This window comes from Oenanthe melanoleuca, chromosome 2 (genome assembly GCF_029582105.1).
Source record: "Oenanthe melanoleuca isolate GR-GAL-2019-014 chromosome 2, OMel1.0, whole genome shotgun sequence".
Taxonomy (NCBI): Eukaryota; Metazoa; Chordata; class Aves; order Passeriformes; family Muscicapidae; genus Oenanthe; species Oenanthe melanoleuca.
In genome coordinates this window covers 42,841,896-42,867,549 of record NC_079335.1, presented here as the reverse complement: position 1 = coordinate 42,867,549, position 25,654 = coordinate 42,841,896, and the positions used below count along the sequence as shown (strand labels likewise).

Here is a 25,654-nt window from a genome sequence, read left to right as displayed (position 1 = left end):
CATAAAGCAAGCCCCTTGGAAATGATCTCGCAGCCCACCACAGCAAGAAGGCAGATTGGTGAATGGCAGCTGGGAAATCCTGCTGGATCCATTTTCCAAGGATTTACACTCAGAAGCAAGGTTCACACCAAGTGGAATCATAACCATGGTGCATTGGCACAGCCTGACAAGCACAGACAAAAGCACACAGTGACTGTCTGGTCACCTTGGCACTCTACACGCTCCTTCTTCAAAAATTATCTGCTGAAGACTTGAGGGTTTGGAACAAGAAAGAGTTTCCAGACTTCAGAGCTCCTTCTCATCTTAAGTGCTTCATCAGATATTTTAGGCTTTTTTTTTGGTTTGGTTTTTTTTTTTTTAATATTGGATTAGCTACCTTCTGATACTCTCCTCTGAATTTAAACAGGCTCACTGCATTGGACAGAATCAACCATACTTAGTATTCCTCCCTTTGCTCTAATCAGCTTGACAGAATCTCTCCTATATTAAAATTTTAGCGTACATAATTCTCTTGCATGCAAAGGGTTATTAAACACTTTAATAAATCCTGCTAAGTTCATTTATTTTTTGGAAGATGATAACCTTGGAATAGACTTCCATGAAACTGGAAAAACTGCCAAGAGGAATACTGCCAAGATAACTGTGTAACTAGGTTAAACCTGGATTATTACTACTGTTATTTACATTAAGGAGTATCACTATAAAACCTTTTAAAAATGGATTTGATATCTAACAGTAAGCTATGCTTGCTTCTCAGTTTGCTACATATGAAAAAGAGTTTTAAGAAAACACACACATTAAACTCAAGATATGGCATTTTATGTTTAAACAAGCCTGTAGACAAATACTTTTTGCACTAGAAAATCAAAGCTGCACATTCTGCTGTGCCACTCTCTTGGCTTGGTCATTGATCAAAAGAGAAATAACAGCACAGTTCTGGATAAGGCTAGCAGTCACAAGGATTTTTTTCTGATCAGAGATGAAACTTTCTTGTTCCTTTGCCTAAAGATACAGAAGTGTTCCAACTTTCTCATGTAACCTTCATTCATGAAAGCCTCTGTTTTACAGGCTCAGGTTAATGCAGAGCACAAATGAGAACAACCCACTGTCTTGCAAGGCGTGAGTCTTTGTCACTGAGTGCATTAACTGATGAGCTCCTCCACTTACACCCATAAAAATGGTGAACTAGCTGGTGTCTCCCAGCTGTAGCAGTGCAAGAAAGAGGAAAAAGCCATTAAAAGGTGATTATACAAAGCCCATAGTGGTACCCATAGGACCATAGGGAGGAAATTGCAGACTGGTTTTGCAGCAGCAGTAGCAGCTGGTTCCCCTGCAGGGTACATGACATGGATCTCCACCATCGCACACCAGCTCTAGGATGCCCTTCTACCAGTCTGAGATGGTGCTGCTGCTCAAACCAACCAGGTAAGTCTGCAGACCACTCTGCTGTCATGGCAGAGCTGACCTACCTTGTGCAGTGTCACACATGTACATAGGGCAAAGAAGAACAAGTTGTGTCTTCTCTGTTTTATGCCACTGCACTGCAGTGTGTTGGGTGACAGCAAACCCTCTCGTGGGATCAGTGACCCTTTCATGAGCCTAAGAGCTGTGCACAAGCAAACACACACATGCACACAGAGAACAACTGTGTCTTTTTTTTTTTTTTATTCACAATGCTATTTAGCTGCAGCAATTTTGAGACAAGCAACCCCATCATTTCACCCTGTATGCTCCCTGAGAAAGAGGCTTTCTGGAGAGGGATTTGAGCAGCTGCTGCTTAGCAGAGAATGAAATTCAGACTGCTGGAGGGGGAGGAGAAAGGGGGCAACAAACAACATTTGTTTAAAATCTGGCAGGAGCATCCTAATTAGATGAATTATTGAATGGATCATCAGGATTGCTCCCCAAAGTGCCATAGAGCAGGAGAGCCCTTAGAGGACATGTTGATTTAAGACTGCAGAAATGATCCCAAAGAGCACCATCACCTAAAGGCTGGTTTGTCTCAAAAATCACACTTCCCACTCAGCAGCGCTGCTCTCTCACCGTGTATATAAAGGTTGTAACAGTTAATCATTTAGACAGGGATAAATATTTATTCAGGGACTACCTTAACGTTGAATGTTATTTCCTCCATGACGTAAACTCGTTCAGGAAATGCTTTAGCCACCTCCTCCACACTGTTAAAATACTGCACTGGCTCCTTAATATCTCGGTCTTGTTCCAGCAGCTTAAACTGCCCTGAAAACAGATGATAAACAGAAGAATTGTAAGATATTTATATTGGACAACTGTCACTGTGGCAACTGCTGGCTCAACTTCTTCACCATTTTGCTCGGTCAATTTTTCCAGTTATTAGCAGCCAAACAAGAAGATTGTAGAGTCTCCTGAACCTGCCATGAAAGACACCCACTTCCACTGGCTTGGAATGAAAAGAATGTGTGACAGCCAAAGTGAAATCAAAAAAGATTGGTTCATAACATGCTCTCTAGAAATAGTAAATAATTATGGAGGCATTTGCATTTGTGTACTTAATTCAGTATCATAGTATCTGTACAGATAGCACTTTTGGGCCTTTAATATTAAAAGTTTTACAGAAAGGAACCACACCCATTACTACAAAACCCCAAAACAATAAACATAAGGACTTTGGGTTTGTTTTTATCATCATCAAACTGCTATTAAAAATGGCAGGATAAACCTAAGGCTGTTTACCCCTAGGCTTCCCTAAGAATGGAACAGCATCTAACTTTCCTTAATGATAAACTAAGCCCTTTGAGAACTTAAGCTAACATAAGATAATAAACCACACACATTTAAAACTCTTTTGAAGGTGTCTGCCTTCAGAAGAACATGAGATAGAAGTGTTTCTTGCTAATTTTACCTCCCTTTGGCTATTTTCCATCTCTTGTAAAAGGCAAGAGCTAACATGGAGGGAGCCACCCCAGGCAGACCTGCCAGGGACAGCCAGGCACATCAATCACCTGTGTGCACTATGAACACAAAGTTTTAAAACTTTATTTTATAAATACAGAGATAAGAAAAGCTTAGACAGATTTACTGTTTGCATGACTTAAGCTTAAAATCAGTGGAGTGATCTTTCCAAATTTAGAAATGGTAACTACTACTAAGCTAAAGGCTGGTCTCATCAAGACTTGATGTAAGAAACAGCTTTAGAAAATGAGAAAAAGGTTGAATAAAATCAATGGTTGGTGGACCGCTTGTAAATCACATTTTAAGATTTGCAATGCATGCACTGGATTATTTTTTCCAAATAGTGCTCAACTTCATTAAAATACATCCAGTACATGAGGATGTCAGCCACCTACAGAAATATTTTTTCACTCCTTCAGCATTCTTGGGCTCAACACCCTGCTGCCCCTTTACATCCCATCACATTCTATGGCACATTTGGAGAATTCACCCACACTGGACTATTTCAGGCCACACCACAGCAGAGGATGAAACAAACCCAAAATCTGGGTGCCCTGACACCCATGAGAGTGTGCTGTCCTGTCCCCTGCCAGGTGTGTGCACATGTGTACCCACCCACCCAGCCCCAGGAGAGGTGCCAGAGCAAGAGGTGCAGCACTGCTGCCCATCCCCAGCACCCACTGCCAGGAACACACACCCTTTTAATCAGTATGTTAAGAGCTCTGTGGTTGTAACCCTGAATATCAACTTGCAAGGCAGAGGATTTCTTTTTATACCCTTCCATATGTTTTGTCTTTCTAAAGTGGTGGTGGTGACTTTGAAGTACTATCAGCAGGGTAACTACAGATGCTTGTATTTCTCACTGCAAGGCTATTTTTCCAGTGTTTTAATAACCTTCATCATGCTTCCAAAATCAGTTGAGTTTTCCCAACTTCACATCTGCTTCAGAATATGCTATGATTTGACATTCAACCAAGGCAACCAGCACTGGGGTAGAAGCCACAAGACTTTTGGTCTGACCTGAGGAAGCCCTTCCTGCTGAACCATTATTGAATGGCTTCTCTGGGCCAGACCAAAGGTCTGTCTTGTGCACCACTCCAGCTTAGCCTGGAGTTAGCAACAGCTGTGTAAGGAGGTTGGAATTAAAACACAATTAGCAGTACTACCCAGCACTTGGACACCCAGAGCAGAGATGAAGTTTTGGGCTCAGCAGCTCCAGAGGCTCTCTTCCCTGTAAATTTGTTCAATTGCTTACTGAAGGTATCAAAAACTTTCATTGTAGACATACCCACTTATCTTGAAAAACTCTTTTCCCACAAACTTTAAAGTACCTCTGGGATTAAGAATACAAACTGTAGGAGGGATAAAGCTGTACCTGGCAGACAGTATGGGTAGCCACAGGAAACCTGACAGCAGACAAGCATTTGGAAAAATGGTTCACATACTCAACAGAAACATGCCAGCATACTAAAGCTGCATTCCTCAGCCTGTCCATTTTGGGTGCAAAGCAATAGAAGGGCCAGGCAGCCAAGACCTTTGGGCTAAGGGAATCTGAAAAATCAGCAGGAAGCTGCTGATGCTGGGAAGTGTGTTATGACTGATGCCAAAGCACGCACACAGAGAGATGAAGAGAGAACTGTGCTTTTTAATCCCCAGCCTGCCACAGACCATAAAAATCCTATCTTCAGGACTTCTCTGTCAGCCACAGACTAACCAAGAGGAAGATTCATTCCCCAGCTGCACAGCTCCTTTCCCTCATAAGAACCCCACTTTCCTGTAAAAGAAACTGAGGAGTGGGGAAGCTGAGGGAAGTCAGGCACCCTTGTGCACGGAGTCAGGATGTGCCAGGACATTGTGCAGCAGCACTGTGAGCTGCACCAGGGAGCATTTGACAGCACAGAAAAACCACTACTCTAAAGCACTGAGCCAGTAAAAGTACTTCAGATAGTCACTAAGGGCAGGATGCTCTTAAATTTAACAGAAGTCACACAGTGTTCCTTTACCATGGGCTGACCTGAGGCTGTGCTTATTGTCGATTGTTATCCCCTTTGGCTACTGACACAGCCATTGGGATGCAGCCCTAAATGATTGCCCAATTTGGGATCCAGAGGTCTGATTTGCAGGATTCCTGGCTGTGGCTACCATTTGAGGCAAGCTGTGACTGGAGTTCTTAATGACAAAAAAAAACCCCCAAACTCAAACCACAGCAAGTTTAGGTCATCTCAGACAGATTTACAGTCAGTGGAGTTACTTCTGGTTTGATACTCCATGCTTATGCACAGAACAGAGGTGAATATGATATTGCATGGAAGCTACATAGGTTTTTGAAACTGCAATATGCTGCAGTGATAAAATTTTACTGGCTCAGAAAGAAATTGAGTGCAAACTGAGCTGGACACAGTAACAAAGCACGAATTCACATGAACAAGGAAGGAAAACAAAATACTGAATAGTAATGCATGATATGAACAACACTCATCCAGACCTTTGAATGAGACTGGCCTTTAATTCTAGGTTCTCTAGTTACTCTGTTTGGAAGCATAATAATACTATTTTTCTATGGCTGTTATATATTTAACAACAGTGAATCTGGTGGCAAGGCAAGGCCAGTTACTCCCTGCAACCCAAAGTTCTACAAAAAAATGCCCAAATTCCTCAGCACACAACAAATGCTTTAGGCTGCGTGCAACTGGGAGCAGAGTCTGCTCTTTACTGCAGAAATAAAAAAAAAGGGAAAAAAGAAAAAAAGCAATCATCATTGGGAGCTTTGGTTGGGTACAAAGCCACGCTCAGAGCTGTCTGTGTGCTATCTGTGCCATCCTCCCCGTCCTTCAGCTGAGCCTCACAAACACAAAGCTGTCTGTGCCCTCACTGCTAATGAGCAGCAGTTCACCAGGAGGTTGACGACAGAGCAGTACACACAGATCCCAAAGCACAGAACAGAAGGGCAGCATTAATCTCTGCCTCTTACGAAATCAAGAAGTATGCTGGGCATGGAGCTGTCAGGGCTAGATGTTAAAATGCCTCTTCCTTGAAAAAGATGGGTTTATAATTTGAGATTTTTCTATAGACAGTTTTAAAAAAAATTATTTCCTCATTAAAAAAAAAAGCAGGCGTTTTTGTTGGAAGGAGAGAAAGAGGGGCTGAAGAGAAGCCTACAATACACATTTGAACCAGATGTCAGTAACTAACTAAGCAAGGGGGTGGAAGCAGACAATTTCTTACTATGTTTCTTCCTGGTGTCTATTCAAACCTCCATGAAAAAAACAAAGATAGCACGGCTGAAACACAAGTTTAATGGGCATAAGTATGGCTTGACTGCACGTTAAAGTGGAAATTTATTACACTTTGTAAGAGGCACAATTTCATTGGGAGACTTTACAAAACTGACAGCAAACTTGGAACAAACCACAGGGCAATTTCAGTTTGTGTTAATTAGGAATTTAACAAAAAAAATACAGAGAAAGTAAAAAGCTAAAACTATACTTTTATAGAAGCTCACCCCTCTCTCTCACCAGCACAAAAAGAATAATGAAATGTTTCTGTAGTAAATCAGTGAAGGTTCAGAAGGATCAAAGATTCATAATACCTGCATGGTCCACTGAGCACGTATGGCTATTCCTCTGCAGACAAATGCAAGGGAGAAATGAACAACTACTGCAAGCTTTATATCTCTTTATCTTTCTGTCTGGCCTCTGGCAGGCACAGTATTGGAACAGTTTCATCCTAGTATATATTATCTCTGTAGATTATGAATTCTTGTTTCTCTGTGAAGGTACTTACAGCAAAGACAGTAAATCTACTACTGGTAGAAATGAGTCTGGAAAGCTAAAAAGGCAAGAAGGACCTAAACCAGTGCTTACTCTCCAGTTTATGAAGGCATTTATTAAACCCCCTTAGGAGCAGGAAGATCAGTCCATCTTCCTTCTTGCCAGTTTGGCCCTGGAATGGCTGTGAGCAGGGGGCATTAATCAGCCCTTTCTGTCCCATCTTCTGCTGCTTTCACTGCTGAGGTTCTTGCAGGCTTACACACATTCATAACTCCAACCTAGCTCATTCCTAAATCCAGCCCAGCTCATTCCTAAATCCAGCCCAGCTCCACAGGTTATTTCTGTGATGTAACATCCCCTTACTCTCAAATAGCCCAGCAGTTTCCAAAACAGAAACATTCATTCTGTACAGTGTCTACACTGTACCTAGATCCAGGTAATGGCAAGCATTCACTGGCTGGACAAATAGTCAAATTTTCATTGATATAAAAGCATGACAGCACATTTATGCTCATAAAAAAAAAAAAAAAATGGAAAAAGAAACTCTGTTAAAGAAAAAAAAGAAAAGCATGTCATCAATAGGAAACATGGAAGGTCACTGAAACATCTGCTCAGCTGTGCTAGCTGCTAAATGTTTCTCTAAGGAGGCAGGAGCTGTATTGTCTTTCAGCAGCTTTGATTATTTAGTAAGTCTCACAGCCCTCTATGAGACTGTGTGCATGGCCCAATGCTTCCCAAGAACATGCAGACAGCACAGCAGGGTAGCAAAAGTACTGCAGAGGTTTATGTTTCATATTATTTGTTGACTGCTGACTGCATTTTAGTATTTCAAAGAACTGCAGAGCTACTCAAAAAGGAAAGGGTCTACCTGCCAGAATAACATCACTTTGGAAAAAGACAGTCCTTGCTTACATTTTTCAGCATTCCTGTGCATAATGCTGATAGCAAATTACTTTATTTTTATTCACAAAATTGTGATCTTTGATATAACTGGGCAGAGTTGAAGAGCATAAGCCAAAATCTGGTTCAACAGATCAAATCAACATCTGATTCTTAGATGCACCTGTACAGTCTTTATCTCCTCAACGCCTGACACAGATATAAATTCATTTTCGTGGGCGAAAATGGAAGGAAATATCAGTTTATGGTCTCCCCTGTCAGCCCATCAATTAGATCATATGGTAGAGCTATTTCATCTCCAACTAATCCTTAGATAAGGAAGTCAGTCAAGAGAGCATGGCAAAATAAAGACTCTATAAAATAACAGATTAAGCTAAAACCATAACACTTCAGCCTACCTGCAATTAAAAAAATAGTCAACTTTTAACTTAGATTGGCATTTGCCAGCATGTCTTTGCATGGAATCTAAACGTGGCACTTTGTTGTTGCAAGAAGTGTTGTCCTAGCAGTGGCTGTAGCTGTCTAGACCTGAGGAAAGGAAGAAGAGCCCATCACAATCTTTGAGCTATCATGTGGCTAACTGGAACCATGGTGTAAAATTAATACTGAAGCTCTTTCAGGGACCTATCACTGAACCAACATGGAAGGGTTTGGCAGACATGCAGAAGTAATGATGAGTGGGAAATATATCTTGCTTTGCTTTTGTCATCTTCCAGCTTGTCAAAAGTGAGCATTTGCCCCAGCTCTCCAGAGGAGAGGACAGGGCAGGCACACTCAGCAGAAAGAAGCTGCAAGAGTAAATGGAATTGCAGAATGCTGTTTTTAACAGCAGGAGCAGACAGCAGTCCACAAATGGACTAGTGCAGGCAGCTCACTGCTCACAGAGAAGACAGGAAAGTCAATCACCTGCTCTGTTATCTCTGAACTCCACTGAAGGAGCTGCTGATTTCATCTCAGGCTGGGATGTGGCAGCAGATGAACATGGATGCAGTGCCATGGCAAGTTCAACCCCTCAGCCAAAGACAGAGCAACATAACCCAGCTGCACAGGTTCATCCTTATCTGCCACACCAACAGCTTCTGAGAGCTATGGAAAAATGGCTTGGGGGCAGAGAGGATATTTTTTGGAGTTACTCATGAGAACTTCTTTGTTTATTTCCATATTGTAGCCTGCTGAAGGCATACAGGAAACTATAAAAGGGTGGAGATTACAACAGGAAAATACACAAGTATATCTTTGGTGCACAGCTTCCAAGGGATGATAGCTGGGACACAAACTAGAAACTAGATTGATTCCTAAGGCATAATCACCTTGAAACAGCTGCAAGAAACAGAAATATTCCTTCTGTTTTTTATTAAGAACTGCCTGTCAATAGTTTTTCTTGAGGAGTGAAGAAGACCTCCTGTGTCTCAATCTATACCCAATCTTCCGGAAATTTTGGAAATGTATTAAAAAAACAGATGGAACATGAACTAGGGACAGATCTAAGTAAACATGACACAAGTAGAATTCATTAAGTGTACTGGAGCCAAACTTATGGCACTGCAAAGCAGAGGGCAAGGCACAAAGGCACATTCAGTCAGCAGATATTGTGTAACATTTCATGGGGAAGGAGCCCTTCAGAATGAATAGTTCTACTTCTTGGAAGTATTATGAAGATGTTGAAGCCTTAAATGCCTTTATTCCCCACTGTGTCATGTCTGTGGCACAAATACCCAATCGACCAAGGGAGAATGAGTCAGGCACCACAGCCTGGTGAGACATGTTGAAGCAGAGCATCAGCCCACTGACACATCACCTGTGTGTATGCACAGACACCATCTGAGGGATCAAGGCAGGGAATCCAACCAAGTTTCCCACACAGCAAAGCAATGCTTGCTAATCAAACCCTCTAATCCTGTGCTGGCAAAGCAAAGGGGATGGTGCAGCCCAGCATTCTCTTTTGTCTTATCTTACTTTTGTGATTCGTAAGTAGCATAACAAAAAAGACAGAAAGATTCTGTTGGCAGCATAACAAAGAAAAATCAGTTCAAATGGTGACTGATGATAGCTTAAAGCAGATTTAACTCACAGATATTGCAAGAGAGGGAATTTTAGGTTACAGATGATGCAAAAAGACAGACAGGGAAAACAAGCCTAACCTCCAACCTTTGTTTCATAACTTATTATCATCACAAATACAAGATTACCACAATGAAATGTTCCATTTTACAGGGTCACATGGTTTGAGTGTCTGGACTGTAAGTTAACTAGATTTAACTTAGTGGGTTATCATCAATCTAACCTGCAATTAGCATAATTTTCTTCCTTTCCCATGTGCTTCCAACAGACATGAAGAGTATGTTCCAGAAGCAGTGTGTTAGTTCACACACTCAGCTGACCATGCAGAGGACTCTGGTGAGTTCCACACTGCCTGACTTTCCTAATTGCTGTTAGCAAAAGCTGGGGTAAGTTTCCTGTTGAAGAAGAAGAATATAAAGACATACACTGACCATGGCTCAAAAAGGAATAGAGAGAAAGAGAGAAAAGCTACAGAGAGCCCAACTAAACCAAACCAGAGCTTGCAGGAAACAGTATTGAGGTGACAAAAGCTTTCCTTGTTTGAGTATGAGCAAAACATTGCCTTGATACTGGAGTGGATAACATCCATGCAGATCTCAGTTATGACAATGTTTAATAGTCACTGAAAGCTTAAGGCTCCAACCTACAGCAGCAGCATCCAGGATCCTTATGAGAGCATCCAAGTGGAACTGCCTGCCACCATAAGCCTTGATAAGAAGGCAAAGACAACTTAATCCCTCACTTAGAAACCTCCAGCAAAAACCACCAGAAAGGAAAATGAGGCAGAATCAAAGGTGAGAATGTTACAGATCTTTCTATACTTTGAAACACTTGCCTTACTAAGTAAATGCATTGCTTTCACTTATACATTAACATTGATTTGGGGCTCAAAATCAGTCCCAAGGAGTGGAGACTGAGCTTAGATATGTCAATGCAAGCTGAACATCAAACCTTGCCCTGGGTGCCAGATAAAACCCTAAAGAGAACCTTTCACTACTCTGTCCATAGGTTTTTCTATTTTAGTGAAAGACATTACATACCTTTAAAAGCAAGAAGCCACACAGACCTAATCTGCCTTTGGATCTAGTCATAGCTAGGTGATCTCCTCCCAAATAATCAGTATACATCCATTCCAAAACATACATACATTAAACAAACATGGTTGTCTGCAACAGATTAACATTTAATTAAAGCACAGAAGAAAACTGAGATGAGAGTAACAGAATAAACTCCTGGTAAACATTTGAAATTAATGTTACTAGCTTCAAGCAGGCTCAAACAGACTATGTTAGAATACCTGTTAAAGGTTAGCCAAGCATGCTGGGATTTTGTATCACAGCTGCATCCAAATATTTTGTCTTTATACCACATTTAACTCACCTCATTAAAACCAATTTCAGAAGAAATTATGAATGTGGCAAGGTTTCCTCCTCAATGTTGACAGAGAAAATCCCTTTTCCTTTTATTTCAGAATAAATTTGTAATTAATCATTTGGAGAAAATACAATAACAAGATCTGTTCCTGATGCCTGCACCAGCAGGAGTGCAGTTGTAGACCATAATCTGCATGGGGATTATTCACTACCAGTACCTACTGAGTACAGCAACCCAATGACATCCTTCCCTTGCCTCATCAGATGCCTCCTCACAGAAAATCCACCTTTCCCTCTTGCCATTTTGGTTCCTAAACAGTCAACTTCAGTTTCTTGTGCAAATGAAGTGTCAATGAAAGAAACTGGAGTATTTTCTGAGAGCAGCAATATTTCAGGACTGTTTCAGCAATAGTTCAGTGCTGTTCTAGTGGAACAGATTCTTTTAATTCCAGTGCCTAAATCTGTTCAAAAAGATGAAAATTATTTTTTGTGCTGACAGAAAGATAAAAACCAGACAGCATTCAAAAAAGAAACTGGTCACCTGTGGAAACAGAAGAATGTTATAGAGAGAGATGGAAGAGGCTTCATTCTTAGACAAACAGATTAGTTTCTCTAAGTTGAAAAAAGGGCTAATAATTTTAGGGGACCAAAATTTGATTGCATTGAAGAGAGCCAACCTCTGCAAATTAGAAACAAGCAGTTTCCAGCTTCTGTGTTATGCCTGCCCTGAATCCTATCATTTCACTTTGATTTTAAAAATTGAGAGATTGCAATTTTAGGGAGAGATTTAAGATGTGAGATTTAAGATTTTTACCACAATATGGATTCCAGGGACCCTAACCCCAAGCAAGCTATGGATTTACACCACACAACTTTTTGGATTTGGTATCCATCTGTTTAAAAATAAATTTGCAAAGTGAAAGAAGCTCTCCCAAACAAGTTCACACACATTCTTCTATTTCTTGGTAAGTCAAAACTTTCACTAAAATAACAGCAGCAACCTCTGAGCTTAATCATTAACTTTGCCTTACTGAGTAACAGCTTTTATTTATTTATTTGGCAAAAGCTTCAAAGCCAGCCCTCACCAAAACTCAAGCTCTTAATGTTTCTGCCACGGTGCAAAGACACCTTCTTCAACTGCAAGCTGACCATCCTTTACGCTTTCTGCTCTTTTGCTGACAGATCTTTTTCCTCCTGCTACTCCCACGTGAGTATTCCCACTTCTGTGGCCTGACTCGAGCACCATTCATTGCCTTCTTGCTCACTGAGAGCCTTTTGTGCCTTTCAGGTTCTGACCCCATCCCGTGGCCCAAGTGTAGGACGGTGTGTCCTCCACCCAGGGAGGGCAGCCACATCCCAGCACTGCCCTGGCAGCCACTTGTGCTGCAGAAAACAAAGCTAAAGAAAAAGTGCATTCAGCCAGCAGAAATCTTTAAAATGCACATAGATCAATTCTGTATAAAAAGTGCTTTTGTTTCCTGCTCAGGAACAGGTTTTTTAATTAACTGAATGGGAGGAGTTGTAAAAAACAGGAACAATGACTGAGTCAGAAGCTCAGTCAGTTCTCACTGGCTTAACAGGGCTTTAACATGAGACAGAATAAACTTATTTCATTCAGTTAGACATTTTTATCAATGTGTAGAGAGACTTTGGAGCTGAGGCTGGGTATCCTGAAAGACTGTCTGTGCATTATAGAGCAGCTTATTGTTTCAAAGCTTGTATCTCATTTGCTTGCTGAATATATATGTAGTTTCTAGCAGAGCCTGTATTTTTTCCCCTTCTCCCCTCTTCCTCAACATAAATCTACTAAAGTATTGTACTCAAATTACTGCAGAACCTGTTGCTCAAGCAAGTTCCCAATGTTTGTGTATCTGCAATAGAAAGAAGTGATTGCTGTTATTCTGTGTAATTAAAAAGACAATTTTCTTTGGAAAGGTACTATCACTTTGTATGTCAATGCCTGTCAATGCAGACTATAGCTTAGTTTACAATGTGTTTAAATTAGGAAGAAATTAAATCTATTAGGAAGGAATTAAATTTATTATAGCTCCGACCACCAGCAATCATGACCAAGTTCTGAAAAAACAAGTTCACTTTACTTCTGGAACAAATTAAACAACTTTTTAAAAACTGAAATGAAGCCAATTTCCAAAGAAACTCTTTAATTACACAACAGGTCTGGTTTATTCATCTGAGGTTTCCTGTCAAGGAGAGTATTCAGCTTTAAGTACATTCATGCTACAGCTAAAATTACATTAAGGAGAATTTAAAACAAGTGCAGAGCCAAAATAATACACGATCTGAAAATCACCTTGATGAAGTACACATAGGATCTTATGCTCCAAAAACTGTCATCTGTAATGCTGGAATATCTATCAAGCATACAAAGTGACTTGCAGCAAGCAAACATCGCTAATAATTTTTGGTTTAGGATCAGCAGTCACGTTTGTATCCCTGCCTCAGCTGAGAGGCAGAAGGTGTTTGGATCCCTGCATTCTGCATGAGCTATGCCATCTCTTCACTCACTCCCTATGAGTGCAGAGTTTGTCAGAATTGTCTGGTTTCCAGTACAAGAGGACATTGATTCAGCGCTGTGCAATTTACCCACGAGGCAGACAAAGCTCTTGATAACAGCTCAAGATGAATGAAGGCAGCTTTTAAGAATGAGCATTTTGGCATATGTTCACAGCATGTGCTGAAGTGTCACCAGGAGAAAAAAAAAAAAGGGAAAGAAGGAAAGAAGAGATGAACTGAAAAGGTGGGTGAATAGAGATGATGAGTAAGAGCACATTGCTTCAGCACTGCCACTTCATTTAATTTTCACTGCTACTCAAGAAGGCAGCAAAGACGATAAATCTAAAATGCAGATCTAAGCAAGATATGCATCTGCCTCAGTTCTCTTGAATGCATTCCGTCACACACATTTTGTTTCACTACCTTAACTAAGGAGGGGTACCATCTAAACCTCTCTCTGGCAGTTCAACTCACCATAGCTGAATCCAAAAGGTATAAAGAAACAGAATGCCCAGCCAATTTCCCTCTCTTGTAAGATGCCTGCCAGCTTGCTGAGAGCCAAATGAAACCCGCTGCTAGAGGCTGCCAGCCTAGCCTAAACCAGCTTGACTGAAAAAAATGCTACAGACTACACATCGAGTGGTTTCATTCCAAAAATGTTTTCAGACCACCACTTACGGCATTTTTTCTTCATCTAAATGATAATTCATGAGTTAAAGAGTTGTAATAAGGAATATTTTTCCTCTATGTGTTTCTAGTGAAAACTTCTCACTAATTCTGGGCATCTCCCACTGAAAGGTATTTTTGCACCAATCCCACTTTGTAGCCTTTCACTGACAGGGCTGTGAAGTGGCAATTGTCTTTGAGTGTACATGGGCTTCCCCAGCTGCTAGATTATCATGAGATATATCATTACATACTGATAGTTCTAAGTGAAAAAGCTAACATTAGGAGCTGCAAGTATTCCAGGGAAATTCTGTGCTTTAAATTTCTGCAAAAGAACTTTGGTTGTAAAACAAGGTGATCTTAAAACTGCCTCTGAGATTAGGAAAAATATTATTAAAACTTACTAAAAAAAAAAAAAAAAAAAAAGTTATTCCTTGAATAATGAAGCTAAATCAATACTGGGTAGTTTGCATTAGCACACAGATTTAAAGTTGTAAAGATGTCATGGATGGGGAAAAAGGATATTAGGGTTTCAGACTATTAGAATTGGTCACTGTAGGTATTTAGAAAGGGAGGCAGATGGTGCTTAGATATCAGAAAAACTGGGACATCTCAAGCTAAAAGTAACTCAAAACCAAAACCCTTCAAAAGATCAGTCTGCTAATATTCCTTTCAGGAAGATGACTATTTCAGTTGAGATTTCTGAACATAGAAACTGAGAGGCAAAGATGCTTAAAAACTCCTGCCTTTGAAATGACATATATTATGCTCTTTCAAAGCACATTTTTCCTCAAAAAAGTCCAGTCCTTCCTTTTTTCAACTGCACTCCTGCCTACCCAGTGAAGCAAAACCCAACAGCACAAAAGGCTTTGACAGTGGCACAGTCATCACTGTGCTGCAGAAGGTCACTTGGAGAAGGGCCAGCTGCCCCAAGGAAGCAGACCAACACTTCTTTTACCCCTTCATTCTGTCACCCCAAGCTGCCTTGAGGGGACAATGTCCTAGCCACCAAAACCCTGCCACTGAAAGTGAGGGTCTCAGCTTGGCCAGAAGTTGGTGCAGGGATCAGAAAGAAGCTTCAGTGCCTGCCTGCATAAATCTGTACAACACACATTTAGTTAAACCACTAGAAAGACTGTGACCACCTAAGCAAAGCCAGATAGAACCTGATTTACAATCTTTGTCTTTCTGTCTGCTGGGGGATATCAAAGTGAGCAATTCACTTTTCCTCCCTGCAGTCACTCTCCATGCTTTGAGCACCCATTATTTTGGCCTCCCCAGCCACTCTTCAAGCTGGAATGGCCCAAGTGGCTGGGAGTCTAAATACCCACAGCAGTTACTTGATGTCCTACCTGTGTGCTACCTGCACCATGCCATGCCCCAGTGATGCACCCTGCCTGCTGCAGGCTCCCCATGGCTGAGCAGGCACTCATTTCTTTGCTAGGAAGACTCAGCTGAGCCAGCTCTCAGAAAGCTGCATGCCAGCTGACCCAAGGTTTTCCTTGGACAGGAGTCAGAAAACCACTCTGCACACTTTAAATGAGCCTCACAGTAGCCAAACACCATGAAGTGACAAACATCTGCACTATAGGAAAAAGGTGGCTATTTTCATTTTCCACAGTGGAGAAGACTACTTTTTCCCTGACAAACATCATGTCCACCAATGCCTCTCTGCTCCCCTTCTCCCTCATCCACAATCATTTCCCTTTGAAGGAAAGGAAAAGATTATGTTTGAAATTATCTCCTGTGATTTTCCCCTAGGAAGTGGCATACCCAGGAATCAGTAGGACCCAAATTTCATAGTAAACTTATGAAAACATACAGTAAAGAAATCTATGCTACTAAAAATGATTATTTTCTTCTACCATTAAAAAAAGCTTCACAGCTAGTATCAATATTTAGAGAAATCAAAGTTTAAAAGCATTTTTCCCAGAGTAACAACAGAGGATAAGTTTATCTATGACCACAAAGCTCACCAACTCTGACAATCAGTGAAAAAAGAAGGTAAATTAGTAAATAAATTGAGCCAGATACCAATCCTTCACAACAGAAAAAGCTTACATATACCAGAAATTTCAAAACCACATACTTAAGATCTTAGTGCAAGATTACAGCATGAAGCACTATGGGCTAATCCAGGAACATCAGACAATTTAATTACATTTTCTACTGAAAAAATTAAACCATATGCATAGTTCATCAGATCAAGCTTTCTAACATGTGTCTGGTTTTGATATCCAGCATCTGTCTGAAAATGAGATTTTCATTTCCCTTATGAAATCTGATTCCACTTCCATGGTCAAACTCAAGGAGCACTGATGGAAAGAAGTGAGTGAAAAAGAAGAAGTGTTGAGTCATCTGATTTAGCCTTAAGCTGAGAGTTCAATCTCTAAATACTAAAAATCTTAGAATACAATAATTATTTCTTCACAGGTGAAGGCAATAGGGAAATGCAAGAATAATCAGATTTTCTTCCCTCAGAAATATATCCTATCATCTTCATTTGCTTTCTTTAGGAGTAGAGCTAATTAGGGTCTCAGCCATTACCAAACAATTTCTCCCACACTGTAGTGCTCTCTAACTAGTTTTGGCTGTCTCCTTGAGAAAACCTTGCAGGAAGACATGTGCAATGCACAAAGAAATGGCACAGTGCTTCTGCAGGATCAGCCCATCAGCCACCTCCATCACCCATCCCCTGCTGTTACTGAGCAACACAAAGCACAGGGAGCTTTAGGAAGCTGCCCATTGTGAGCACCCAGAAATATTCACTGCTCCAACTCCTGCCAGCTCAACAACACTTAGACAAAAGACAACCATGCACGTGGCGATTTAACTCCAAAAAATAGTTGCTGTAGGTGTTACTTTATAAAGCTGGAACACCAAAAAATAAAAGTGCTTTTCTGAAGGAAGAACACAAGCTGCATATTCCATCTGTATTTTATCTTATGCTAGCAATTTGCTTGCCATGGTTTTCAGCAGTCTCTTTCCAAAGGATCTTGAAGCTCCTCTGAAAACTTTATTTCACTGAATGTACAGATGAGTTCTGTATTCAGAAACTTGGAACTTTTCTGTCATATTCTGTCCCTCATATTGATCTGAAGTTTTAGAGTTGTTTCTTTTTTTCTGCAACAGAATTATTGTGAGATACTTTCCCAGTGCTTTGAAGCCTCCATGGGATGCCTGCATGCACTCAACGCCACAAGCTAGGTTTAGACTACCCTACATCTTGGTGGGCAGCTGGAGTTCAATCTACCCCTCTGCTTTTTTATTTGAGCTATCAATCTGAATTTATTACATCCCTGGTACAAGTTCAGTCTTTCTGCCACAGAATAAAAGGAAAATAACTGCTTCAAATACAATCCTTGGGGCAGGGTAGCTGACTACACACCTTATCTTTATGTGAACATGGAAAGAAAATTTCAAGTCATTGCTCCACATCCAGAAGGACAGGAAATGCATTATATGTTATTGCAAAAAGTTTTAAACTACTAGTTATGGTAGGGTACAATTTTCTATTTCATTTGTAAATCTGAGAAGCTTTTCAATTAAGAAAAAACCCAGAACTAAAACACGAGTCTACCTTCAGACTGAACTCAGGTACAAAAGTGTGAACAGTTCAACATTCCCAGGAAGAAAATGGTATAGCTAAAAATTCAATCTACCAATTCTAATTTCAAACCTCATGAAGAAATCATTATGAATGTTCACTCACACCATTCACCCACACTTACACTAATAGCCTGTATTTGACTACAAATTTCCTGTGATGGAAATGCAATACACAGCAGCAGCAAGATACCTTGCCCCTGCAGCTGCCAATTTAGCAGAAAAGATTAACCTGCATCCTCCTGCTTCAGGAAAATTTCATCAATACACATTGGGCAGCAGGGTCTGGAGCTGTGACTATGTTCTTTTAATCATTTCCAAGCAGCATTTGCTCATTACATTACCTAAAATAATAGCCCAGCTCTTTTGGGGTTGATAGTTTTCTAAAGATTAAACTGCTTTTATTTCAGCTCCCATACAGCAACAGGAGTAGGAAATCACTCTTACACCAGAAGGGGTTCCTTCTGACGAAGCAATTAACAAGATAATCCAAGATGCTGCAGCCTTTGGAGAAGTCAGCCAGCACAAGGGGCACATTGTTAGAAGCCCCCTGCCTTGCAGGGGCACCCTGGCTCCCCTTGGGGCAAGGGTTCAAAGGCTTTATACAAAGCTGGGGAAGGGGCAAGCTACAATTCACCCTCTGCCCTGCTTTTCCTCCTTGCCTGGGGTGCCAGAGCTGATGCCTCAGAGACAGGTTTCAAGGATCAGGTTCCCACCTTGACTTTCTGCACTCTCCTGGCTTGACTCTCCTGAAGGCTGGTGGCAGAGAAAGGGCTGGGGCTGCCTTTCCTTCCCTGCCAGGACTAGTCCCACAGGAGCACACAGTTCAGGGCTACACAGAAGGGAGTTTTGTTTGCACTTGGCATCAGAACTGATACAGAGAGTCAAAGGGAGGATCAGCACCGAAGATTCATTTGTATATCAAGGGGAAATCCAGAAGCCATTGAAATTGTTTACAGCGGGTTGAAAGAATAATACAAAGAACAAACTTTGTGCTGACAGATAGCCAGATGGTTTCTGCAGGCAAATCTCAACGCCCTTAGCCCAGCTAAGGCTCATTAACATTTTTGTATCATCTCAGGATTTTATTTCTAAAATTCATAAAGCACCAAATTATGAAGTTTTCAGAGAAATGGGAGTCATCATGCCTTCTTGCACACCCTCCTGACTCAGACTGAATTGAATTGACATGGCAGAGCAAAATGGCTCAAACAACTGGTGCAGATGACAAAGAGAGGACTGGAGGAAAAGGTGTAATACACTGGGCAACAAAAGGATGCTGATTGTGCAGGCTTTTCTGTGACAGAATTTCACAGAATCCCTGCAGCTTCACACTGCCAGAACAGGCTCCTGGAAGTCTGGAAAAGGCAAATCACATACATGGTAGGAGAAGGCAGGTCCATCGCCTTCTGTCCAAACACTAAGTTGTTCCTACATAAACCCACCTGGCAATTTCTATTGTTATTTGAAATCTCTGTATCCAAGAAGATGATGGCAAAGTACAGCTAGAGATGTTTCCCTATGAGACACAAGAGCAAGTCAGGAGTGATGTGTCAAGAAGTTGCAGCATTTCACAGAGACCACTCTCCTCAGTGGGAATCAGGCACAAGCCTCCAGACTTAAGATAAAGAGCCATGAAAGTTGAAAACATTCATCCACTACTCATCCACATCCAGTTTGTGGAAAAAAGAAGTTTACCAGGCAACCCCTGCTTTTCCCATGGCTCCCCCATTTTGTGACACCAAAATTCCCTGAGTTCTGTACCAATGCATTCCTGGCCACACCACTGAGCACTGTTCTATGCACTGGGTACAGACAGAGCATAAACACTTAACATTTTTCAGCCTATCCAAATAAATCATTCCAGTCTTCTGCTAGAGGTAAGAAAGGGTGAAAAAGTAGCACTGAATCTTTCACCTTCATGTAATGGCAGTAAAGCTAAAAATAGATTTTAAAAATATTTGTAATCCTTAACCTGCACTCAAATCAAAGGGATGTTGAGATTCACCAGTGTTTAGAGACCCCAAGAGATTTATTTGTAAATGTTTGGCTCAGACTCAGCTAAATCCTCCTTCCTTGTGTTTAGGCAGCTTGGTGACCTGGTAACTATTCAAAACATAAATTTTAATGAGAAAAATATCCAACCACCTCCAGCACGTTAAGGTTCTGTAACAGACATCATAAAAGAAAAGAAAAGAAAAAATCAGGTGTTGGTTCCCAGAAGCTGGGGGGAGGGGAGACCTTTTCAGCAGCAGATGAATTCAGTGTTCAGAAGAGCCCTGAATCTTCCACACAGGCAATGTGTTTTGTGTGGGTCCCTGCACAACTAATCTGTTGTTACTTACTCTTTTTTCCTGCAGTATAGATGGACCCTGTGTAGCAGGGAACAGGGTTTTGGAGAACAGCCCTCATTTTGTTCAGTACAATACAGCCTTCTCAACTCCTAATGCTGCCACTTGAACCCTCAAACCGTACACAGGCAAGAGGAGAACAATTCTGAAATGAATAAAGCAAATAACTGATTTGAGTCTCCTTTGAGTGTAATGTCACATCCCAGCTTAAGGGCTAGTAAAAACTTTCATGGAATATTTTTCACACCTGGTATTTCATACAAATATATGAAATACCCTATGGGTATCTCCCAACTTTCCAAAGAAAAGAGATAGTTGCTATTGTCCTGAATCAGATGTTTGGTGAAGATCAGAGAGGAAAGGCATTACATGTCTGCTTGCACATGATTCACTGGCATCACTGCAGACTAGTGGATACCTCCATTTATGTAAGGAAAAGGTTTTAGGTTTTACCAGTGACCATTTTAGATCACAGCCAAGGAACCTTTGCTGATCTACCATGACTCACCCAGATGAATACTTCCCATAACAAATTTCATAATACTGAAAGAAGTACAAAAGTGCCCACAATAATCCAGAAAAAAAGCCTACCACTGAAAGCCATTTTTGGTGAATGTTGGTATTTTTACATTGCAACACTCGAGAACACAATGCACATGCTAAATCTGTTCCATGTAGATAAAGTTTAACAGATTTTTATCCATAAAGGCAGAGAGAATGCAAACACAATTCCCAAAAGATGAAGGAATTCCCATTCTCATAGTTAGAAGAGAAAGGAGTGGGCTGGAGAGGGAAATGACTGTAGTTAAAAAACTGTCAAGGAGTCTCAAGGAATGAATACGCATTGCCTGACCTGAATCTATTCCAGTTTCAGATGGTATGAGAACAGAACATTTGTTTCCATATGAAAAACAAAAAAATAAATGTGTTTCCATGGCTTTCCTGGGTAAAGCTGCATTTGAATTTGTTTTGAGATAGCACTTTTTGTAAAATGGTTTAGTTACTATTAAATAGTTCAGAGCACTTCAGGCTGGATAAAGGATAAAAGGATAAGGTAGTTGGCTCACTAAAACAATATTGCTCTCAAATATTGTAAAACAAACAGAAAGACACCCTTAATTTCAAGAAAAAAACCCAACTGAACATGATCAGCAGGAGCTCTCTGTTCATACTTCATTAAACAGGATGGAATTTATTGCTCAGTAAGGAAGTTCAGGATGTCAAATTTTTGCCATTTGGTGCAAAGCTGGATGTTGGTGTGTGAAGCAGGTGTGACAGAGCACAGAAAGAACGTTCTGTGAACTGCTCCAGAGCACTAAGGCTTCATTTACTCACTTGTCATCTTAAAGTCATTCTTGTCAGCCTCAGGTCTCTCAACCCAAATGCTCCCAAACACACTACTGGCACTTCATGCACTTGCCCCAGAGGAGAATGTGTGACTAACACATTAAGGATACCTTCCCTGAGCTATGAGACATGGGGTTCACTCTTGCACAAAATTCTGCACTTAGAGGTATTTAATTTTATCTTTTATTAGCAACTCTTGGCAAGTGTCATTATCAGCACTGCAACAAAGAAACTGTGGAAGATGAAAAAGGAAAAAGAAAGATGGGTGATATTAAAGGTTATATCTACCAAGAAACTAAATTCACATAAAACTATAAAATTACAAAAAGGAAACTCTACCCTATTTAGCACAGTGAATCTATTCCATTCCAAGAAATGAAGGGAAGAGAGAGTTGAGGTGAGGATTCAGAGGAAGCTGTTTGGCATCCATCCCAGAGAACTGCTAAGCCCTCTCCTTCCATCCCTGCCTGAAGCCCCAACCCACCAGAACACAAAGAAGAGTTTCCAAGGAACTAACCTATGCCCCAGTTAGGAGGGAAATCTGGACCCACATGTACAAAATAGCAAACCAGAGGCTCAATGATATTGGGGTCATTACATCTGATGGCAAAAAAGTTTGAGTGTACAGATAATTTATTGGAGGTGATATGAAAAACAGGCAAAAGGCTTTTTTTTCCTTAAAAAACCCCTAAATCCTAAAATAGACAGCTTAGTTTCTGCTTTGTGAAAACCACCTAGTCACTTTGTGAAAAACTATGGATGTTTGAGTAGCCAAAGAGGCAACCTGGAAGGGTGGGGAAGATTTTGGGGGTGGAAGCAGGAAAGCAAAGAGGTTGAAAAAGAAAAAAAGCTGTGTACATCAGCACAACTACTCAGATGAACATGAGTATTCCCAGCTTGGATGCATAAGGGCTTAAACCAGTAGAATCCAGTTTTCACAAGTTCACAGCCATGAGCAGAGAGACCTTCTCTCTCCAGAGAAGGGAAGAGAGGGGGAGGAGAACAAGCCAGTTTGCCAAGGAAGGCCATCTGTTAAGTGAACTTCAGCTATGAACTCAAGACCTGCCCTTACTAGGCTCAAACATTATTAGAAGTGTCCAGAAAACGCCATCAGCTAAGCAGAAAAATTCCTTTAAATCAACAAAACTGAAAAAATAAATTAAACACAGAGGTGTCTTATTTTAAAATAAGTTCTATAGCCACTTAGCCACAAATTAGATACAAAATAAACCTTTCAACCAACTTCAAAAGAAAACATTCTTAGTAATTTTGAAGGTGTATTCTCATCAATTAGGAGTAAGTGAACAGTTAAATGGGATCCACATGCCAGAATTTCTCCTGGCAGCATTTGTAAAGTTTAGGAAGAAGTATTTTGGAGAGATACAAGAAGAAAAGGGAGTGGGACAATAAGCCTCCCACACACATCCCCAGCTCCTAGCAGAAAAGGAGAAAACAGTGAATCTCAACATCACCAGATTTCAGGCAGTAATTCAGAAGATTGGGAAACATGAGAAACTAGAAGGCTACAAGCCTTACCACTACACCTTGTGGTACTCCATCAAACTTCCTTTTCCACAGAGAAATGTCACCAGTGTACTGCAGGTGATAAAGACAGGTTTATTCCTTTCCTCATCTTGCTGTCCAACTCTTCAGAGCATCTCATAAAACAAGACAAACATCAGAATAAAACTGCCCATTTTAAAGTAAGGTTTCAGCACTACAGATTCAGCATTCAGTAACAAGCAGGAAATAAAGGGGAGGGATGCCTGTCCTTACAAGACAGATCTGTAATGTCCTTAGTCAGGCAGGGACCCCTGGAGGTCATGAACTCAAAGCAAGACTAACTGGAAAGGTGGATCACAGCACCCAGCTCCATCAGGGTGGACACTTCATGGCACCTCTGGGTGATCCTTTCCCAGCTTTAACCACAAAGATGGTGACAAAGCTTTTCCTTCCATCCCAGTCTAAGTTTCCCTGTTGGACATGGCACACATTGCTCTTTCCTTGTGCCCTCTAAGAGTTTCACTTGTCTTCTCTCCAAACTCCCTGCTGGACACTGTCACCCCCCGTGTTTCTCTTCTCCAGGCTGAACAAGCAGCCCCCAGCTATCTCAGGGACTTTCTTCCTGCTGATTGCTAATTCCAGATACACTAAAATTTGCAGAAAGCTCTTCTCAGCTAAAAAAGCTTGCCAGTAAGATCATTCTGGAGGTCAGCAACCTTCCATTCCCTTTTTACAGTACATTATTGCTATTTCCCTCAAAATGAAGTACACATAGCTTCATAGTTTTATCTATAAATGGTTAAATACTGGAAATCTAAACTAAGCCTCTTCTACTCCCCCAAAAAAATTCATTATCTATTTAGTACGTACAATATCCACACCACTAACTACTTGGTTCTGTCTTTTTGTCAGATTTTACAGTTTTCAGCACATATTTGTATAGTAGTTTATTTACTATTAAAGAAGCTTGCACCAGTAATTATGTGACTACAGAAAATATGGTGTCCAACAAAATAACAAATGAAACAATTGCTTAAAAAAAATTATTAAAATCAAGAATTGAGAGGAATTCCCTTGATGGCAAATGAACAGTGTTCTCCCTGCTATGAGAACACTAAAAGCTAAAATATACTTCTCTGATATGAAAATTGACAGAAATGCTAATGACCTAAAAAGAATAGGCACAAAGACTGAAAACTCTACTTTCAGAGAGAGATTACAAAGTTCCAGTTATGGGAAAACCCTCCTTCCACTCCCACCAGAGCTGCTAATCTCCCATTTAATCCTCCCCCTCTCCCTCAATTTGCAAAATAAATTATGAAGCCAGAAGGAGCCAATGTAATCATCTAAGCCTTCATCTCCTTGATAGAACAAGCTAGAGGATTGCAATGAATTATTTCTTTTGAGTTAAGGCTTATGGGTTTTTGCTTTTTCCAAAAGGGAAGAAAAAAATTCCTCTGTCAATCTTGATTGAAATGTTTCCAGGAAAGGAAGTTTTACCCTCAGATTAATGTTTTTGTCCTCATGCTGATTGCTACCATTTTGTTTACTTTCAATTCCAGTTCTGATGTGACTTGGCCTGGCAGGCTCTTCTAGCTTTATATTACATGGCTTAATTTCACTGCTTCAGGAAGGGAGAGCTCTTCAAGACTACAGCTGAATAAAACTTTCCTTCCAAGCCCCCAGAACTCACAAGTGATATTACTGTCCAGCCCATCATGTTAATGTGCCTCTTCTAGGAATCCTACTTTTGCTCCACTGTGAAAACAGGACATAAATTGTATTCTGGCAGCAGTCACATCAGTCCCAAAGAGAGATCTGTATACACCTCTGTTTTCTCAACCCATTGCTTACCATGAGGTCAATTTACCACAGAAATCAGATTAAAAAAATCTCATGGTGGATAATCAAGACCTTTTCAGAAATGATGCTTCTTAAAATGGTGTTTCCTGATCCTGTAAATGTAACTTACATGCCTTTGTTCCTACATATGTAATTTTTGCATCTGTCTGTAATGAAATAAATACTGTTTTAATGTAGATAATATTTAACCTAAATTAATTTTCTACCCGTGCCTGATCTTTTGTTTCCCAGACATTTAATTCATTAATACAAATGCTAAACCACACACACAAATTTGAGAAAGAAGGGGTATGAATTGAGCTTTATAACAGCTCAGTTCTTAAATCACAGGAAACAAGAGCAGATGTCCAGAGGTTCCAATCTTCCCTCCCTTCTCTCACTTCCAATGCAGAATTTATCTCTAAACCAGTTCTGGCAAATATCTGACCTGTTTTTAAAGCTTCTAATATAGGAGATGTCTCAAACAGTCAAGGCACTTTAAGCCACTGTGTAGCATCCTCACCTGCAGAAAAGTTTTTTGGGTTACTCAGAATAACTCATTTAAATCTCCCTTGCTAGGACTCTTCCCTTCAGAGGTTGTACTTTCCAGCTCTTGATTATTCTTGCTGCTGTTATCTGGATTTCCAGTTGCCTGCACTTTTCCTGATACTCAGTGTCAGGAGTGCACATGCTGCTCAGCTCCTGCTGTACCAACAGCTGAGAGAGCAGCTCTGTATCATCCCACAGACTAAACTCCATCTCAGACACTTCACCCCTCCCCTTTCCTTGA

At 40.6% G+C, this 25,654-nt stretch overlaps 1 protein-coding gene and 1 long non-coding RNA gene across 4 annotated transcripts in view; one reads left to right on the top strand and one right to left on the bottom strand.

Annotated features, from left to right (window-relative positions):
* GAREM1 (GRB2 associated regulator of MAPK1 subtype 1) overlaps positions 1-25,654 on the bottom strand; it is a 99,746-nt gene that overhangs the window by 22,020 nt on the left and 52,072 nt on the right. For 2 of the 3 annotated variants that reach the window (XM_056483979.1, XM_056483978.1), the window contains exon 3: positions 2,108-2,238. The exons of the other annotated variant lie outside the window; for it this stretch is intronic. In XM_056483979.1, coding sequence (XP_056339954.1) covers positions 2,108-2,238 — 131 coding nt within the window. The remainder of the gene's footprint in view (positions 1-2,107; positions 2,239-25,654) is intronic. 3 annotated transcript variants of the gene reach the window in all.
* LOC130249312 (uncharacterized) lies at positions 12,126-17,501 on the top strand. The gene is made up of 3 exons (XR_008839776.1): positions 12,126-12,242; positions 12,324-13,793; positions 17,348-17,501. It is a non-coding gene; the product is annotated as an uncharacterized LOC130249312 (long non-coding RNA).